The 18,125-nt window shown below is 37.8% G+C and overlaps 1 protein-coding gene across 1 annotated transcript in view; it reads left to right on the forward strand.

Moving 5' to 3' along the window:
• Positions 1 to 18,125, forward strand: part of FAM117B (family with sequence similarity 117 member B) — a 129,076-nt gene that overhangs the window by 44,807 nt on the left and 66,144 nt on the right. The window contains exon 2 of the mRNA XM_023219129.3: positions 17,121 to 17,272. Within this exon, the coding sequence (XP_023074897.1) occupies positions 17,121 to 17,272 (152 nt within the window). The remainder of the gene's footprint in view (positions 1 to 17,120; positions 17,273 to 18,125) is intronic.

The raw sequence follows: 18,125 nt of genomic DNA on the forward strand, positions 1-18,125 counted from the left end.
GGAGGCTGAGGCAGGAGAATGGCGTGAACCCGGGAGGAGGAGGTTGCAGTGAGCTGAGATCGTGCCACTGCACTCCAGCCTAGGCAACAGAGCGAGACTCCCATCTCAAAAAGAAGAAGAAGAAAAAAATAGTGGGACTAAATTAGCCTAGAGTAAAGGCTACTCCAAGTCTGTCCAAACAAAAGCTTAAAACAAACTTTAAGGATCAAGTTGGTAAACAGGTTACTTAACTGACGAAATTTCAGAACAAAGCACAAGAATCTTTCCAGAACGATAACAAAATCCTGATACTTAAAAACACAATACTGTCTAGCATCCAGTAAAAAATTACTGGAAGCAGGAAAATGTAAACTATAATCAGAAAACTATAGCAGTGGAAACAGACTATGAAATAGCAGATGATGTTATATGACAAAAATTTTTAAAACTGGCATTATAAATATGTTCAGTGTGCTCAGAGATGTAAAGGAAAACATAATTATACAGAGAAAAATGAAATAAAAAGAACTGACCAAAATTTCTAAAATGAAATTTAACTGAAATGAAAAATTTACTGATCAAGGTTAACAGCAGACAACAGCAATTTCTTATCTGATGAAAAAGATCAGTGAAGTTGAAAACAGCAGTAGAAACCACACAAAAACTGAATGTAAGAGAAAGATTAAAAGAAACAATGAACAGAACCTTTGTGATCTGTGTGATAACATGGACGTGATTGTACTCTCAGAAGGAAGAAGGAAGAGCCACAAAAAAAGTTTGAAGAAATAATGGCTGTAAAATTTTCCTGACTTTATAAAAACTATAATCATGCAGACTCAAGTTGTTCAATTAATCTCAAGCAGAATCAACACAAAGAAGACCATACCAAGGCACCATAATCAGATGGCTGAAAACCAGTGATAAAGAGAAAAAAAGTTTTTTAAACAGCTAAAGAAAAATGACATTTTATGTACAGAAAAACAACCAAAAAAAGGGCAAATTTCTTGCCAGAAACAATGTAAGACAGAGCAAAATAGAATTTGGCATTGTTAAAGTGCTAATAGATAAAATGAAACTGTAAACCTAGGTTGAATTTTATACCCAGCAAAAAATCCTTCGAAATAAAGACCTTTTATACATACAAAACCTGAGAGTAAATTACACTATAAAAAATGCTAAAGGTAGTTCTTCAGGTGGAAGGAAAATAATATCTGATAGAAACTTGGTATGCAAAAGAATAAGCTCCAGAAATAGTCAATTAATGAGTAAGATAAAGGGACTTTTTGGACATTATTTGATTTCTTTATGAGATAATTGCCTAAAGCAAAGTAATAGCACGTTGTGTGTGTATAATGTCTACATAAAAGGAATGACAATAGTAGCACGAAGACAGGAAGCAGCAATGGAAGTGTTAGGCCTAAGGGTCTTATGTTATATATAAAATGATATATTTTTATTTGAAGGTACAGTGTGAAAAGTTAGATGCATATTATAAAACCCTAGATAGAGCAACTAAGCGAAAAGTAAAAGAAACATAGCTAATGTTTCAGTAGATTACCAACCAAACCAAGATTATGAAGGAAGAGAAGGGGAAAAAAGAACAAAGAACACGTAGAGAAAATGGAAAACAAGCAAGATGATAGGTTGGTATGACCATATAATATTAAATAGTTTAACCATTTAAATTAAAATACAGAGATTATCAGACTGGATTTAACAAAAGTAAGATCTAATTATATGACATCTACCAAGACATTCAATATAAAGAAACAGGTTAAAAGTATAAAGATGGAAAAATAAGCACTGTACAAAACTGAGCATAGGAAAGCTAATATAATGATTACTGTTTGAGGGAGACTTCAGAGTAAGACATATTACCAAGAAAAAACAGGGACATTTCAAAATGACAAGGAGGTTAATTTATCAATTGTAAGAGTGTTTGCGTCCAATAGGAAAAATTCAAAATTCATGAAGTGGTGTTCAACATTTGTTTACCAGTAATTGATAGTATAAGTGGAGAGAAAATAAGAATTTAGAAGACTTAATAACATTATCAACAAATATAATCTAAGTTGCGTTGTAGAACACTCAGTAACAGTGGTAGGGACAGGAGGCAGGGAAATTCTGGGCAGAAGAGGGTGAGTCCCTGGCGAGGGTCCCACCCTCAAACTGAAAAAGCCTGGTACCATGGACCAGTGTGAGAACTGACATCCTTGTTTGTCCGGTCAAATGTTGCCTTTTCCAAAACGACCCATGGCCTGTCCTGCCCCTCATCCTGTGCCCTTGCTGGCAGAGGGAAGAGAAGCAGCTGGACATTGGAGACTACAGTTGGATGTCAGAAGCAGTTTGACTTCAGAGAGGAGTCTGGATGGCTGGACTCCAGGGGAAGAATACCTTACCGCTCTATCTCCGTTTCAGCTCTCCTTCTCACTGAGAGCCATTTTCATCAGCAATAAAATCCCCCGCATTTATCATTTCCTATTCGTTCGTGTGACCTCATTCCTCCTGGGTGCTGGACAAGAACTCAGATGCCACGAATGTGGGTGCAAAAGGCTGTCACACTGACCCTCCACTGAGCTGTTAACTCTTAATCCGTTTGCGGATGGCAAAGTTCAAAGGGTGCTGTAACACTTCCCCTTGGGCTTCAAGGGTCATGAGCACCCTCCCCTAGATGATGCCTTGGGGCTAGTATGGAGTTCGCTCTTGCCTGCACCCAAACACCCTCTCACCTGCGCTCCCCCTCCTGCAAGGGGTGGAGCAACAAGTGAATGGAAGTTCACCCCTGCTAGCGCTGAAGTGACTGGCTAGTTTTAGCGCCCATGCATCGCTGTTACTGCCTGAGAAGGGGTCAGGGAAATGTCCTGCTTCAATAGCACAGTACATATTCTTTTCAACTGCACCTGGAACATTCACCAGCATAAATTGTAACTTTAAAGAGAGTGAAATATAGAATATGTTCACTGACCATAACAGAATTAAATTAGAAGTCAGTAACAGAAAGATTTTTGAAAAATCTCAGGTATTTGGAAATTAAACATTTCTAAAGAATCCATGGATCAAAGAAGAAGTCGCAGAATATTTGGAACTGAATGGTAATGAAAGCACATAATACATTTTGTGGCATACAGTTAAAACATGTAGAAGAAAATGTATAGCTTTAAATGATTATATTAGAAAGAAAGGTCTAAAATGATAATTTAAGTATCTGCCTTAATCTAGAAAAAGAACTAAACCCGAAGTAAGTAGACAAAAGGAAATCATAAAGGCAATAGAATCCAGTGAAATAGGAAACTGTTGGCCAGGTGTGGTGGCTCATGGCTGTAATCCTAGCATTTTGGGAGGCTGAGGCAGGAGAATTGCTTGAACCCGGGAGGCAGAGGGTGCAGTCAGCTGAGATCATGCCACTACACTCCAGCCTGGGCTACAGGGTGAGACTCCGTCTCAAAAAAACAAAAAACGAAACAAAACAAAACAAAAACCTGTTTAGTAGAGGAATTAGTCAAATCACAAGCAGGTGCTTAGAAAGGATAAATAAAATTGATAAACCTTTAGTTAATTTATGAAGGGAAAAAAGATACAAGTTTTAAATATCAGGAATGAAAAATGAAAAAGTAGATGTTACTACAGATCGTACGTAAATTAAAAGGATAATAAAGGAACATTATGGACAACTTTATGCCAATAAATTCAACAACTTAGATGAAATGGAAAAATTCCTTAAAATAAACAGGCAAAACTGACTCAGGAAGAAATAGAAAACCTGAATATCCCTATATCTATTTAAAAATTCATTATTTAGGCCGGGCGCGGTGGCTCAAGCCTGTAATCCCAGCACTTTGGGAGGCTGAGACGGGCGGATCACGAGGTCAGGAGATCAAGACCATCCTGGCTAACGGTGAAACCCCGTCTCTACTAAAAAATACAAAAAACTAGCCGGGCGAGGTGGCAGGCGCCTGTAGTCCCAGCTACTCGGGAGGCTGAGGCAGGAGAATGGCGTAAACCCGGGAGGCGGAGCTTGCAGTGAGCTGAGATCCGGCCACTGCACTCCATCCAGCCTGGGCCACAGAGCGAGACTCCGTCTCAAAAAAAAAAATAAATAAAAATAAATAAATAAATAAATAAAAATTCATTATTTATTTATTTTTCGAGACTGAGTCTCACTCTGTTGCCCAAGCTGAAGTGCAGTGGCGTGATCTTGGCTTACTGCAACCTCCGCCCTTCCAGGTTTAAGCAGTTCTCTGCCTCAGCCTACGGAGTAGCTGAGATTACAGATGCGTGCCACCACACCCGGCTAATTTTTTTGCATTTTCAGTAGAGATAGGGTTTCACCATCTTGGCCAGGCTGGTCTTGAACTCCTGACCTCATAATCCACCCACCTTGGCCTCCCAAAGTGCTGGGATTACAGGCGTGAGCCACTGTGCCTGGCCAAAAAATTAATAATTTAAGATCTTCCCAAAAAGAAAACTCCAGACTAAATGTCTTCAGTTGTAAATTGTCAGAGTTTTAAGAAAGAGTTTTAATAATACCAATTGCCCATAAACCCTTTAAGAAAATAGAAGAGATAATACCATAAATAATTTATGAGGTAGTATTATTCCAATACCAAAGCCACACAGACATGGTAAGAAAACTACAGAACACAAAATTAAAAAATTTTTTTTTTTAGAGACAGGGTCTTGCTTGTTGCCCAGGCTCGAGTGCATGTCGCAGTCATGGTTCACTGTATCCTTGACCTCCTGGGCTCAAGCAGCCCTCCCACCTCAGCCTCCTGAGCAGCTGGGACCACAGGCACATGCTACCACACCTGTTTAATTTTTGTGTTTTTTGTAGAGACCAGGTTTTGCCATGTTGCTCTGGCTGGTCTCGAACTCCTGAGCTTAAGCAGTCCGCCTGCCTCGGCCTCCCAAAGTGCTGGGATTACTGGCGTGAGCCACTGCACCTGGCCCAAAACTTCTTGACAAAATATTAGCAAGTTGGATCCAGCAATATAAATATAATGATGAATTATATTTAGCCCAAGTATGCAAGTTAGAATTTACCCCAGGTAGAATTTACCCCAAGTATGCAAGTTTGATTTAATAGTAAAAAAATCAGTATACAGTCCATCCTTACTTACTATTAGCAGATTTTGTATCGGCGAATTTGCCCACTACCTAAAAGTTATTTGTAACTCCAAACTCCATACTTATTTGCTCTTTTGTGGTCATTTGTGGACATGCTGTGCAGTGGAACATTTGAATTATCCAACATATACATTCCCAGTTGAGTCAAACAAGGTTCTCTTTTTCTTCAGCTCTTGTATTATAAACAAATGTCCTTTTCATGATCGTGCCGTATTTTTCAGATTTTTTGCTAATGATTTTGTTGTTTGAAATCATTACGCCCCCCCAAGCACAGTAGTGAAGTGCTGTTTAATGTTTTTAAGTGCAAGAAAGCTATGATGTGCCTTCTGGAGAAATTAACATGTGTTAGATAACTTCATTTAGGCATGAATTATAGTGCTGCTGCCTATGAGTTTAATGTTAATGAACCAGTAATATGTATTAAATAAGATATTTTTAAACAGAAACATATGTTAAACAAGGTTATGTATTGATTGGTTGATGAAAGTGTTGTGATTAGAGGATTATCGGAATATAACTGTATTCCCTAGGAACAATGGCGCAGTATTTGCTAATTTATTGTTCATTGTGACTTTATAGAACAAATAACTACCATAAATAACAAGAATGGGCTGTATATCTGTTACTGTATTATCTAAGAGAAAAGAAGGTAAACCACATGATTATCTCAAAAAAAAATTTTTTTTTTTTTTTTTTTTTTTTTTTTTTTTTGAGACAGAGTCTCGCTCTGTCACCCAGGCTGGAGTGCTGTGGCCGGATCTCAGCTCACTGCAAGCTCCGCCTCCTGGGTTCACGCCATTCTCCTGCCTCAGCCTCCCGGGTAGCTGGGACTACAGGCGCCGCCACGTCGCCCGGCTAGTTTCTTTTTTTTTTGTAGTTTTTAGTAGAGACAGGTTTTCACCATGTTAGCCAGGATGGTCTCGATCTCCTGACCTTGTGATCCGCCCGTCTCGGCCTCCCAAAGTGCTGGGATTACAGGTTTGAGCCACCGCGCCCGGCCAAAAAAAAATTTTTTTTTTTTTGATACAGAGTCTTGGTTCCGTGGCCCAGGCTGGAATGCAGTGGTGTAATCTGGGCTCATTGCAATCTCCACCTCCTGGGTTCAAGTGATTCTTCTGCCTCAGCCTCCCGAGTAGCTGGGATTACAGGCGCATGCCACCCGCCTGGCTAATATTTTTGTATTTTTAGTAGAGATGGGGTTTCACCATGTTGGCCAGGCTGGTTTTGAACTCCTGACTTCAAGTGATCTACCTGCCACGGCCTCCCAAAGTGCTAGGATTACAGGAATGAGCTACTGTGCCTGGCCAATTATCTCAATTTATACAGGAAAAGTATTTGATAAAATTCACCACCTTTTCATGTTAGAAATGCTTAGGAAACTAGGACTAGAGGTCAACCTTCCAATTAAAGGACTGCTTTATTATATATAAGTATCTATGATATAAGCCTGTAGTTAACATCATATTTTTTTCCTCATAAGATCAGGAACAAACTAAGGATGTCAACTGTCACAATTCCTACTCTGATCCTAAAATTTACATGAAACTGCAAAGACTAAAATAGCCAAAATAATATTGAAAAGGAATAATTAAAATTGGAGAACTTGCATTGCCTTTGGACAGAGGTACAGATCAATGGAAAAGAATAGAACATTGAGAAATAATTCACACATCTCAATAAAGTTTCCTAAGGTAATTCAGTGGGAGAAAGAATATCATTTTCCACAAACAGTTCTGGAACAACTGGATATCCATATGGGGGAGGGGGATAATCCCTTAAACTATACACAAAAGTGAACTCCAAATGGATGAAAGACGTAAATATGAAGGGTAAAATGGAAAGACTTCTAGAAGAAAACAGGAGCGAATCATCTTAATCTTGGAGTAAGCAAAGGTCTTTTAGGACTCAAAAAGCATGAACTATTAAGTAGTCGATAAATTGTAGTCTATTAAAATTAAAAAATGCTATTCAAAAGGGACCATTAAAAATTGAGAAGACAAGCCAAAAAGAAGACAAAACTGTTTATGTGCATATATTTGACAAAGCGCTTGCATCCAGAATACATAAATCCAATTTAATAAGAAGGCAAACCAGTTGAAAATTTGACAATGGATTTGATTAGACGTATCACTGAAGAAAATGTGTAAGTGGCCAAAAAGCACTTTAGCTCAACCGCATTTGGCACTGGGGAAATGCTAATTAAAGCGACAGTGAACCATTGCTAATCTACTAGAATGAATGAAATGAAAAAGTATGACAATATCAGATGTTGATGAGGATGGTGGAACAACTGGAGCTGTAATGCATTGTTGGTGGGAATGTAAACTGGGTACAACCAGTTTGGAAAACATTTTGGCAGTTTCTTATAAAGTGATACTTACACTTGTCCTAAGATCCAGCATTTCCACTATTTACCCAAGAAAAATGAAAACACTTATCCATAAAAAGATTTCTTCAAGAATATATGACTTTTTCCTAATTGTCAAATACTGGAAGCAATCCCATGCCTATCAGTAGGCTATTAGAGACCGAGCGTGGTGGCTCATGCCTGTAATCCCAGCACTTTGAGAAGCCAAGGTGGATCACTTGAGGTCACGAGTTCGAGACCATTCTAGCCAGCATGGTGAAACCTGCCTCTACTAAAAATACAAAAATTAGCCGGGTTTGGTGGTGTATGCCTGTAATCCCAGCTGCTCAGGAGGCTGAGGCAAGAGAATCTCCTGAACCTGGGAGGGGGAGGTTGCAGTGAGCTGAGATTGCATCACTGCATTCCAACCTGGGCAACAGAACAAGATTCAGGCTCAAAAAAAAAATGTATTAGATAACCAAATTGTAGTATTTTGTATTAGTCTGGGTTCTCCAGAGAAAAAGAACCAATAGGATACATATATATTTTATTGATACAATAACATACACACAGATTTATTTTAAGGAATTGTCTCATGCACTAATGGAGTCTGAGAAGTCCCATTATCTGCAGTAGGCAAGCTAGAGACCCAGGGGAGCCAGCAGTATAGTTCTAGACTAAGTCCAAAGACCTGAGAGCCAGAAGGAGTTGACATAATTCCCACCACATATAATCATACAATGGAGTACTCCTCAGCAATAAAAAGGAATGAACCGTTACATGCAACAACAAGCATAGGTCTCATAGACACTATGCCGAGTGAATGAAGTCAGACACAAAAAAGTATTATGTGATTACATTTGTATGACACCTTTAAAAAATGCAAAACTAACCTTTAATAATAAGAAGTAGGTCAGTGTTTACCTGGGTTCAAGAGTGGAGAGAGATTGACTTCAAAGGAGCATGAAAAATTGTTTAGGGCTTATGGCGGTGTTCTAAATCTTGATGGTAGTAGTGATTTAATGGCTTATTTGGCTTTCAAAACTCCAAAAATGGGTGCAGATTTATTTATTTATTTATTTATTTATTTAGAGACAGGATGTTGCCTTATCACCAAAGCTGGAGAGCAGTGACTCAGTCATAGCTCACTATAACCTTGACCTGCTGGACTCAAGCAATATCGCTGCCTCAGCCTCTCTTGTAGCTGGGAATACAGGCGCATGCCACCACATCTGGCTTATTTTTACATTTTTTGTAGAGATGGGGGTCTTGCTGTGTTGCGCAGATTTGTTTCAAACTCCTAGCCACAAATGATCCTCCCGTTTCAGCCTCCCCCAGCATTGGGATTACAGGCGTGAGTCACTGTACCCAGCCTGGTACATTGTATTTTATGTAAATGATACCTCATGTTTAACACAAAATAATTACTGATTGGATTTTTAAGTTTCTAAAATAGTCCTTATCTTTTTGATACTATGCCTATGGGAAATCACTTTGGTTAAATCAGTTATTTTCTTATTAGGATAAATTATTAATTAGGTACTGCTGGGCCTGTATCAATATTTGGTTATGGTATCTGTTAATGTTTGAAAACTTAGTGGAGAAATTAACTGGAAAAGAAACATGGAAATAACTGAAGAAGATGCAAAATTGGAAATTGTGGAAACTCATTTTTAAAAAATTTTCCCTTATAAATAAGTTCTCATGTAAGTTTATCATTTTAAAAATATAATTTTAAATATCTTTAATATTCTATGTATTTTCTGTTAGTTTTCCTGTTCTTCAGTTCTTGGACATATTTGTGATTTCATGTTAGGAATGTAGTGAATATCTTTGGATTTGAAGCCTTTTTTGGCATTTGATTATTCTTCTGTATGCATACGTAGATGTAGAATCCCTGAATCAAGGAATATGAATTTCAAAAAATATAGATAATAAATTCACATGGCAAATTCCAAGCGTACAATTGGGAAAACAGTGAAATGGCTTCCTTGCATCTTTGTTGACAAGTTTCCCTTCTTGGAGGCAGCCGATGTCGTCAGAATTTTGCGTTTCCTTCGTGTGTGTGTGTAGCAAGAAGTTTAGATAGTGGATGAAAGACAAATTTTATAAAAATTTAATTATATTACACATACTCTTTAAAATAAAATCAACTACAGTTATTTTTACTTGAATGTCACAAAAGAAAAGGAAACGATAATGAAACGGATAGAACCTCTTTGAATTTAAATCTTTACCAGAAGAAAAGATCTCTAAAATTAAGAAAAGAAAGGTTTGGAGTAATATTTTTGAAATCTTGTTAATGTATGAAAGAAATATAAATTACCAGTAAAAGTATGACTGTTTTAGAACTCTGTTATTGAAATACAAATGAAATGATATTTTTATCTTTTTTAGACTGGTGAAAATTGATAAAATACACTTGCGAATGTGGGAAAATGGGTACCCTTGTGATGTTACAGGTTTTTGCAAAATTTTTTCAGTAGAAGGCAATTTGGCAGTACTTCCAATTTTAATCTGTTACCTTGAATATAGTAATTTGATATCTAGAAACTTTTCACAAAGAGATCTTGAAACAAGTCTAAAAGGATACCTATCTGTTGTGAAAGTGTCTATTAATAGAAGATTAAGTTATGGTGAATCTGCCAAATAGGATAATGTACAAGTATTAAAAACAGTGATGTGTTGTAGATTTTAATTTATTGCCATGGAAATAGGTTCTCGACATACCCTTTTTATTTCTCTCAACAATAAGTAATGGAATGCACAATGGGACCTCATTTATATAAAATCGTATGTATGTACAAGGGTAGACAGATTTCTGTAAATAAATACTCATTAAAGTGGTTATCTGGCTAGGCACAGTGGCTCACACCTGTAATCCTAGCACTTTGGGAGCCTGAGGCGGGTGGATCGCTTGAGCTCAGGAGTCGGAGACCAGCCTGGGCAACATGGCAAAACCCCATCTCTACCTAATATACCAAAAATTACCCAGGTGTGGTGTTGTACGCCTGGAGTCCCAGCTACTTGGGAAGCTGAAGTGGGAGGATCACTTGAGCCTGGGAGGCTTGAGATTGCAGTGAGCCGAGATCATGCCACTGCACTCTAGCCTGGGTGACAGAGCAACACCCTGTCTAAAAAAACAAAAGCAGTTAGCTCTGGATGGTGGACTACTGGAATTTTTAACACTCTTAGGTTTCTTCATGCTGAATATCATTTGTATACTTGAAAAGTTGTCTCTCCTTTCGGAACAAATAGATATGTCTAATTTATTTGTTTGCTGTTTCTGTGGATAATGGGAGGTACAGCCTTTAAGACAGTACCTGAGGCCAGGCACAGTGACTCACACCTGTAATCCCAGCACTTTGGGAGCCTGAGACCAGTGGATTGCTTGAGCTCAGGAGTTTGAGACCAGCTTGGGCAAAATACTGAAACCCCATCCCTACAAAAAATACAAAAATTAGCTGGGCGTAGTGGTGCGTGCCTGTGGTCTCAGCTACTCTGGAGGCTGAGGTGGGAGGATCTCTTGAGCCCAGGCTGGCGAGGCTGCTGTGAGTCCTGATCCCGCCACTGCAATTCAGCCTGGGTGACAGAGTGAGACCCTGTCTCCAAGGCAAAAAAAAAAAGTACCCAATCAAGTTCTAAAAATATTGATGTCTAACACTAGTATATCAAGGTCTGTAGAACCTTTGTAATGGAATACCTAAGGGCCATGGTTTGGGATGCTCCACTAGTACAAATGAAGTTACCCAGGAACCAGTTGAACAAGTACTCATAGTTGGGGAACTCTGAACTCCAGAGCCTAAGGCGTTGACTGAAATTTTCAGTGCTACCCTCTGCTCTATGTAGTTAATCTCTCTGAAGACTCAATTTTTAAAGAACCAGTCAATGTCAAGTTCGAGCCGTAGTTTTTATTTGAATTAACCAAAAAGCATGTGAATTTATTTCATACACTTGTCGTTGTTGATAAATGATAGTAACATCAGAAGTCATTCTTTTCTCTGCATCTCTTCTTCATTTAGGAAATTAACAAAGAAAATTAATTTTTTCATTGGCCATTTACGACATATTGCCTGTATGTCACGGTTTGCCTTAATCACTGGGATGGCGGGGGTGGGAAATAAAATTCCTGCGCTGCAGAATCATGCTCTGTACCAGAACACAGGAACAGTCAGGAACCTTTCCAGTGAACTATGGGTTTGGGTGGCTGTTTGAGGAAGATTTTCCAGAGGAGGTTACATCTGAACTTAATTTTGAAAGGTTAAGCATGAATTAGTCACACCAAATAAAGGGATATAAGGGTAGAAACAAGCACCTGGAGGCATGTAAGGGCACAGTACATACTGGAAACTGCAAGTCCATGGTCTTAGTGTAGGGATCGAGGCAGTGCAGGCCAAAAAGTGAGGCTTTAGAGGCCGGATCATGAAGAGTCTTGTTAGTTGTCAGTCTCGTCCTGTGGATTTCCTTATAAATACAGCCTTTGTTCACTTAGTCTGGGAACTTTTGAGTCATCTTTGCCTCTTCAAGTTTTCCTCCCATAACCTCCTTAATAATTAGGCACCAAATCCTGTCAGTTTTGGGAACTTGGATTGAAATGGAAAAATGACAAGGTAGATGTAGACTGTGTTCTTTATTACAGGCTGTGACTTACTCTTTTTAATTTCTAGGGCTTAGTGCTGACTCACAGCCCCTTAGTGTCTGAATGAATGGATTAAAGGAAGGGAGTTCCAAAGATAAAATGTTCAGTATTTTTACACATATAACTCATCTGTTCTCCAGTTCGTTATCAAAATAATAATAATCTGGCCGGGCGCGGTGGCTCACGTCTGTAATCCCAGCGCTTTGGGAGGCCGAAGTGGGCGGATCACCTGAGGTCAGGAGTTGGAGACCAGCCTGGCCAACATGGAGAAACCTTGTCTCTACTAAAAGTATAAAAATGAGCTGGGTGTTTTGGTGATGCATGCCTGTAATCCCAGCTAATCGGGAGGCTGAGGCAGGAGAATCGCTTGAACTTGGGAGGTGGAGGTTGCGGTGAGCCGAGATCATGCCCCTGCGCTCCAGCCTGGGTGACAGAGCGAGATTCTTTCCCCCCAAAAAAGAAATAATAATCCAATAATTTTAATAATCTTTGGAGGACTGGTTGAAAAGTTAACCCTTAGATTTTTAATTAAAAAAAAAAATGAAATCAGACCCATTAGTAAGGTCTGTTGAATTAACATACTGGTAGGCAACTGAAGCAACAATGGTCATAGTTAGGGAAGAAAAGTGCCAGACAGCTTTTAGCCATTTGATATAATGAATAGATACCAGTTTACATTATGTGTTTGTGCCTTCCCAACCTGCCAGCTGAGACTAGTTTTCTTGAGACTATCCCAAAAGGGATTGTTTTTTTAGTTAGAGGAAAAATTGTGAACATGTATATTTATTGCGTTTCACTTGTCACAGTTAATAATGTGGGTACATATTTTCCTGAAAATGAATATATACTGCATTTGTTTTCTGAAAATGTACTACAAAAGGAAAACTGAACATGGAGAGATAGGTAGCATTTATAACAATTAGGTATTAGTGAAATAACTGTGCCATTTTGAAAGCAAATTATGTGTCTCAGACGTATTTGTGAAGCAGCTTTTATGATTTTCAGCAACAACACAGTTGCTGTAACTATTGTATTAGTGGAATTGAATCTTATGCGGGTCACATAACCACCTGAACTTTTGTACTTGTAGCTATACAAGACCCTTACCAAGATAATAATGTAATATAGAGAGGTGTCAAGAGGTGTTTTCATACATATATTTGCCATCTTACAGAATAGAATAACACTGTAATATAATATTATGAATATGTTTTAAAAATATTTGTAAAGCCCCTATGAAAGTTAAGCATCAATGAGCTAAGCTCATCCCCTTCCCCTGCCAAAAGATAAAATATATGAGGGTGTTGTAGCACAGAAACCAAGACATAAAGACATGCAGTAGAAACCAGGGGTCAGCAAACTTTTTCTGTAATGTACCATGTAGTAAAATTTTAGACTTTACAGGTCAAGAGGTAAAATCAAAGATATTATGTAGGCACTAATATAATAAGAGAGCACACAATTTTTCACAAATTTTTAAGGGACAAAATTTCAAAATATAATAATTGAATGCATTTTTTTGTAATACAGCTCTAATGAGAAGAGGGAATTCTTTTTAAAGGGATAACATTTCACTTAATTCTAGTTAAAAGTTAGTGTTCCGTATCATCAAATCAATTGCAAATGTTCATCTGCTAATGCTGATCTATATGAAATTTTAGATATCATCTTTGAATTTGACTTTTCACCCAGACAAGAGATACACATGGCATAACTTTGTCATTATGATTTGTAGTGCTGAGCAGCAGTGTGAAGCAACGAGAGGGCCATATAAGGTCTTTGCTGTGTGTGCTTAATGCTGCCTTTTTTTTTTTTTATTTTAGTGTAAGAGCAGCCATAGACAACCTGTAAATGAATGATCATATTTGTGTTCCAATAAAACTTTACTTATGGACACTAAAGTTTGAATTTGATTTAACTTTTATGTATTACAAAATATTTTAATTTTTTCCCCAACCATTAAAAAATGTACAATCCTGTTTTAGATTGCTAGCCATACAAAAAAACAGATGCAAGACAGATTTGGCCTGTAGGCTGTAGTTTTCCCAACTGCAGATATAAACCATAAAAATTCCCCAAATCTAATATAGGTATTTTTGTATTTTTAAGCATTTTACGATTTCAGAAGTTAATAACTTGTTTTAAAAGTGTTTCTATTGTTTTAATACCTTTTCTCTGACAGTATACTCCATATAAAAATTCAAACATTATAGAAATGCCTAAATTAGAAATTAAAACACTAATTCCGTCCCCCAAAAGGTTAGGTGCATACTTTTTCCAGGTTTAAAAAACAAATGTACTAACACTGGCCGGGTGTGGTGCCTCATGCCAGTAATCCCAGCACTTTGGGAGGCCAAGGGGGGGCAAGTCACTTGAGAGCAGGAGTTCGAGACCAGCCTGGCCAACATGGTGAAACCCCGTCTCTACTAAAAATACAAACGTTAGCTGGGCATGGTGGCGGCCTAGCTACTTGGAAGACTGAGACAAGAGAATCACCTGAACCTGGGAGGTGGAGGTTGCAGTAAGCCTAGATCGCCACGCTGCACTCCAGCCTGGGTGAGACAGAGCGAGACTCTATGTCAAAACAAAACAAAAATTTAACACTTTTATGCACATCTAATTACTTTTTAAAACAAAATATGAGATCATACCTTCTATAAATGGTGAGGGCTTGCTTTTTTCACTGACTTTATCATGAATGACTCTTTAGACCAGGACCTGTGTATCTATGTGCTTATTCTATGAATGGCCTATCATATTACATATTACATATTACATACGACTCTGCCGTAATGTATCCAATCATCCTGTCATTTTGGACATTTTGTTGTTTCTAGTTTTCTGCAATTCATTGTTATGTGCTCTTTTTGTAAATACAATTTTAAACTTGATTATTATTTGAAATAGTTTTTTTAATGCCACTTTGATTTGGGGGCTTAATCTTAAAGGAATGTGCACATTGAATATAGTTTTATTGTGGTCCATTTATTTAGGAGAACACATTTTCCTTTTTTGCTGGCAACTATGGGGTAAGGGTAGTTAGAATTATTCTCACAGAAAATTATACATAGATTTATTTTCTAATTATTAAATCATGTATGAGGTATTGGTTGGTACTTAAAGTTTATTTTGATGTATCAAAACTTGCCCTGCATTATTGAAGAATTTAAGCTTTTATAAATAAAAATATTAATCAAATTAGCTATTGTATTATTAACTAGAAATCTGATGTTTACAATGTTTTAATTTTCTGATGTAGTAAAAACTATTTCCTGTACAGTGAAAACAGATGTTATTGCAAAACCCACTTTTTTTTTTTTTTTTTTTTTTTTTGAGATAGAGTCTTGCTCTGTTGCCAGGCTGGAGTGCAGTAGTGCGATCTTGGCTCACTGTAGTCTCTGCCTCCCGGATTCAGGTGATTCTCCTGTCTCATCCTCCTGAGTAGCTGGGATTACAGGCGTCTGCCACCATGCTTGGCTAATTTTTGTAGTTTTAGTAGAGACGGGGTTTTGCCATGTTGGCCAGGGTGGTCTTGAATTCCTGACCTCAGATGATCCTCCTGCCTCGGCCTCCCAAAGTGCTGGGATTATAGGCATGAGCCACCATACCTGGCCAAAACCCACTTTTTTATATGTGTCTTTCCTCACATTACTTATCAATGTGAGGAAACATTAATAAGTAATATTATATTACATTAATAAGTAATATGCTTTAATGCCACTGTATTATTTTACTTTTTAATTTACATTGGATATCTTGGATTATATTGGCAAATACCCACTTTGTTTGCTCAGAAATGAAACCTACCCCTGTTACAAAGCTGGTGGTTGGTTCTTGGCAGTTGATAAGGTTTATGCATCCCCTAGGATACTCTCAAAGCAAGGGATCAATTAGCAAGGTGTTAATTTGTCTTTGTCTTTTGGGGTGGTACTAAGTTATTGTGAAGCATATGTGTTATTACTCCATCCTTTGTGAAGATTGAGGAATATGGTGAGCACTAAGTGCCGGAATTACTTTTAGATGTCATTATCAAATAACATTGTCACTAATTTTTTAGTGACAATATTTAGTGAAAGATTGTCACTGATTTATTTTTATATTTTCCCATGATAATTACCTTCCTGTCTTATTTTCATTATGTCCTTATATTTCCCTGAAATGTGTCAAACAAGGGTTTAATTTATAAACAAAAAGAAGAATCCAAGTAAAAATTTGTTGGATATAAGGGATACATTGATTCTATAGAAAATTTCTGGGCCCAATCCGTAGAGATTTTGATTTGGTAGGTCTAGGGTGCGTCAACTGTTTTCACTCAGTATAGTTCTCTGGAGAGTCATGCAAGTTATTGCGTGTATCAGTAGCTTGTTCCTTTTTGTTTCTTTTTATATACAGTAATCCTTCTTTATCCTTTTTTTTTTTTTAATGGTTTCAGTTACTTTTAGTCAACCTTGGTCTGAAAAGATTAAGTGGAAAATTTCAAGAAATAAACAATTTATATGTTATAAATTCACGCCATTCTGAGTAGAGTGATGAAATGTCTTGCTGTCTCGCTTCCCCCACCAGGAACGTGAATCATTCCTTTGTCCAACCTATGCACGTTGTCTATGCTCCCTACCTGCTAGTCACTTTGGAGCCCTCCCAGTCATTGGATTGACTGGCATGGTTTTGCAGTGCTAAGGTTCGAGGAATTCTTGTTTTACTTAATGGCCCCAAAGCCCAAGAGCAGTGATGCTGGCTTGTTGTTATACTTGTTCCATTTTATTATTAGTTATTGTTGTTAATCTCATGGTGTGCCTAACTTACAAGTTAAACTTTATCATAGGTTTGTATACATAGGAAAAACCAGTGTATATAGAATTGAGTACAATCTGCTGTTTCAGGCATCTTTACTGGGGGTCTTGGAAGTATCCCCTGTGGTTAAAGGGGATAACCATCGTTAAGTTGGAGAACTTTCTACATAGTTTGAAACTTAGTTTCTGCTTTGTTTCTTTCCTAATTGTATTAAAACAAGCATTTTTGTCTTAAATCTAGGTGACAAAACACGACAGCCTTCTTCAAGCCCCTCCAGTATTATCCGACGCACTTCCTCCCTGGATACTCTTGCTGCACCGTATCTTGCCGGGCACTGGCCTCGTGATAGCCATGGGCAAGCTGCACCTTGCATGAGGGACAAAGCTACACAGGTAAGCTTACTATAGTTCTTATCCTGAAGTGTTTTTCTCTGAAGCTACTTCTAATATTATTTGTTCTGCTTTGAGTAGAACAAACATTAGTGTATATTAGAATTAACTTGAGAAACTTATCAAAAAGAGCAGATTCCAAGCCTGACCTCCAGGTATTCTATAGTAGGTCTTTGTTGGGGCCTGGGAATGTGCATTTTAAATAGCTATCAAAGTAATTCTGATACATATAGATAATTTATGAACATACTTTTTTTCCCACTTATTCTTTATAAGTTGGTTTACAACAAGGGTGTCCAATCTTTTGTCTTCCCTGGGCCACATTGGAAGACGAATTGTATTAGGCCACACATAAAATATATTAACACTAATGGGCTTAAAAACATTGCAAACAATTCATAATGTTTTAAGAAAGTTTACGAATTTGTGTTGGGCTGCATTCAAAACCATCCTGGGCCTCATGAGGCCCATGGGCTGCAGGTTGGACAAGCTTGGTTTATAACATCATAATATATTTAACATATGGAATTTGGTCTTAAAAATTTGTAACAGCAAAGATTAGTGACCATCTAAGCTTACGTTTTTGTGCCAGAAAAACCTTCATGTATTGTTACTTTGCTGATCCTACAAATGTATATATCCTGACAAAGGGACTCTGGAAGCAAAGTTTTATACTTCTAGGTTTGTAAAATTGTTTAATATAAAGGGATCTCAAGAAATCATTCAGGGCTGGGCAGGGTGGCTCACGCCTATAGTCCCAGCAGTTTGGGACGCCGAGACGAGTGGATGGCTTTTGAACCCAGGAGTTCAGTATCAGCCTGGGCAACATGGTGGTGAAACCTCATTTCTGCAAAAA

This window comes from Piliocolobus tephrosceles, chromosome 11, assembly GCF_002776525.5.
Source record: "Piliocolobus tephrosceles isolate RC106 chromosome 11, ASM277652v3, whole genome shotgun sequence".
Taxonomy (NCBI): domain Eukaryota; kingdom Metazoa; phylum Chordata; class Mammalia; order Primates; family Cercopithecidae; genus Piliocolobus; species Piliocolobus tephrosceles.